General features: G+C 59.8%; 1 protein-coding gene across 1 annotated transcript; it reads right to left on the bottom strand.

Moving 5' to 3' along the window:
* Window positions 1-406: 406 nt before the first annotated feature.
* Window positions 407-2,337, bottom strand: TCF21 (transcription factor 21). The gene is made up of 2 exons (XM_035538982.1): window positions 1,888-2,337; window positions 407-496 (listed from the first exon to the last, which is right to left on the bottom strand). The coding sequence occupies exons 1-2, from the start codon at window positions 2,335-2,337 to the stop codon at window positions 407-409; spliced, it is 540 nt and encodes a 179-aa protein (XP_035394875.1).
* Between the last annotated feature and the right edge of the window lie 539 nt (window positions 2,338-2,876).

The raw sequence follows: 2,876 nt of genomic DNA, 5'->3' as shown, positions 1-2,876 counted from the left end.
TGCTTGGAGAAAATATATCTATATATCTTTAGGGTGAATTACTCCATAGAGATGACTGTCAAAGTCAGTTTTTTTTTTTTTTTTTTTTCTTTTTTTTTCCTAGGCATCTACATATTTCACAGGTCTCAGACAAAAGATACGCGCGTGGTAGGTTTTGTTTGATCTCTGTCTTTTCTCTAGTAGCGCTTGAACCAGCAAGGCTCTCGGTGCGGGACACTCGACTGTACACGCATTCAATAAAGTTAAATAGAGTCGGGATCTCTCTCTCGGGGCGGACGGAGTCTCTGCTAGGGCGCCCGTGGTGGCCGGCGCCGCGCCGGGGGGGCGAGCGGCTCTCCCCGGGGCTCTGCCCGGGGCCGGGGGCGGCGGCGGGGCCCTGCCCGCGCCGGGCCGGTGCTGCCGGGGCTCAGGATGCCGTCGGGCCGCACAAGCGGTTTGTGTTCACCACTTCTTTCAGGTCACTCTCGGGTTTGCCGGCTACCATAAAAGGCCAGGTCTGTAGCCAGGAAAAGACACGGGTGGCAAGGGGGTTACACGCACGTCGCCGCGCTCCGTTCGCCCCGCGGGCGGCTCTGCAGGGCGCCCTTCCCGACGGCTTCAGCCGCGACCCCTTCCTCCTCCTCCCGCAGCTGCCCGGCCGGCTCTCCCCGCGGGATCGGAGCCGCTGCGGGGGGGCTGCGAACGCCCGCCCGCGGCCCCCTGGCCGGCCTGGGGAAGGGCAGCGCCGTGCTCCGGTCGGGGCCGGCGGGGGAGGGCCCTCGGGGTGCCGGCTTTTCCCACGAGACGCCCCGTGCACTTTTCTCCCGTGGGAAAAGCCGGCACCCCGAGCAGCCCCCCTCCTATCCCGCCGGCCCTCTCTGTCCTCCCACGGCCGCAGAGGCAAGGTTTTGTGTGCCTGCACGTGGAGGGGGCGAATATCTGGCTTGGGTGTCTGGTTTATGTTGTGCTCCTGTTGTTCTGCGATTTTTGCTTTTAGCTACAAAATAATCTCCCGAGCCCTTATCAAGATGACACCGCCGGTAATTTGCTTCCCCCGCCCCGAGTCCAGAGCTCAAAAGGCAGAGCCAGATCTCGGGGAAACGTCCCCAGATCCCCTACGTGATCCCCTTATCATTAGGCACAGGCAATGCAAACGCTGTACGGGATCAAACCCACCCCTGGTTTGCACCCGATGCATGTATTTTTACAGCTGGAAACTGGGTGTTTCTGGTGGGGAGACCCCGGGCTGCTCGGGAAAGCTTTCTGCTGCTGGTGGGAGCCACAGGAAGGATGGACACACAGCCCCCAACTCCGGGGGTCTGCGCTGTTTCTGATTTCTCCTCTGTGAGTTTACATGAATAGGAGCAATGTCCTGGACCCAGCGAATCTGAGCGGCCGGGTACAAAGCCCCAAGAGTTCTGTCTTTAAAAAGCCAGGGCTTGAGGATTACTATGGCAGGAAATATCATAATAGAGAGGAGAGGTTGAGAATAAATCCGGGGTCCTTCCTTGGCTTGGGCCCTTCCAAACACGTACCTTTCTCTACCCAAATTCTCACACCCTCCCACCTGAAGGTAGGGAGCTTCTGTCAACCTGCTGAGTTCTCTTGGGCATTCCTGGCACAGCAAAGCTGCCCCCAATATCTGTGGCCGCCCCTGGAGGGGACTGCAAGGAGCAGCGTCTGGGGCCCAGGACGCTCAGCTCCTGGGGCGCCGGGAGGGGGGGCAGCTGGCAGCCTGTCTCCTAGCTCCGGAAGCCTTTGTCACCCCGCAGGCTGGCACCAGACCCTCTGTGAGGAAGGAGTACGTGGAGTTTTCTCCCCGCACATGCCCCATCCCAGCTCCTCGCCCGCCTCTCCCCATGCACACACACACACACAAGTGCCTGGCCTCGGCGGGCCATGACTTACCAGGTTGACCGGGTGGATGTAGCCATTTTCGTACTTGTCATTGGCCAGGATCTGTCTCAGGTGAGCGATGTAGCTGGAGGCCAACCTCAAGGTGTCCAGTTTGGAAAGCTTGGTGTCTGGGGGCACCCAGGGCAGGGTGGTCTTAAGCCTGGAGAAGGCTTTGCTAAGGACCCTCATCCTCGCCCTCTCCCTGGCGTTGGCAGCGTTTCTCTGGACCTGCTTTCCCTCCTGGCTCACTCCATTTAAAGGGCTCTTCTTGGGGGGAGCTTTTTTCCTCTTGCCCGAGGCCCCTCTCCCCTTCTGAGGGGAGCCATTCTCGCCATTGGATCCCTCCTCGTTGCTCTCGTTGGACGCCCCGAACTCTTTGTTAGTATCCATTTTCAGGCCATCGCACTCCAGCATCTCCACCTCCTGAAGATCTTCCACATCACTGAGGGACCCAGTGGACATGGTCTGGAAGGTGCCAAAGGACCGATGGGAAAGGGGGCGGGGGGCAGGAAGGGCAGCTCCTCAAAGCTACTTGGAGGCGGTGGAGGAGAGAAGGGGCGCCGGTGCTTTCCTCCCCTTCTCTCCCCCCCAGCACCGAGGCGCAATATCGGTCCAGAGAGGATCCCCGCCCTCCCGCCCCCCAACCCCGCTTCGCCCGTGTTTGAGGGAGGGAGGGAGCGTGTGTGAGAGGCAGAGAGAGAGAGAGAGAGAGAAAGCCGAGGAATTTAGTGAGGACACTAGTAATTTATCTGGGGGATAGGAGAGGCGGATCCAGCCCAGGGGAGGGGCCCTGCCCGCTGAGCACACCACATCCCCAATCACAGACCTTAGCACAGGACAGGGAGTGAGGTATCCCAGCAAGCGCTCACTGAGAGCTCGGGACTGGGATTCAAAGCTTCACCACTGGAGCAAAGCAACTCTCTCTCTCTCCCCTCCCTGTCTTTCTATCCTCCCCCTTCCTCCTCCTCTTCTCCTTCCCCACTTCCCTCTCCAGCCAGGGC

This window comes from Cygnus atratus, chromosome 3 (assembly GCF_013377495.2).
Source record: "Cygnus atratus isolate AKBS03 ecotype Queensland, Australia chromosome 3, CAtr_DNAZoo_HiC_assembly, whole genome shotgun sequence".
Taxonomy (NCBI): domain Eukaryota; kingdom Metazoa; phylum Chordata; class Aves; order Anseriformes; family Anatidae; genus Cygnus; species Cygnus atratus.
The sequence above is the reverse complement of the archived record's forward strand: the minus strand, read 5'-3'. Positions and strand labels throughout refer to the sequence as shown.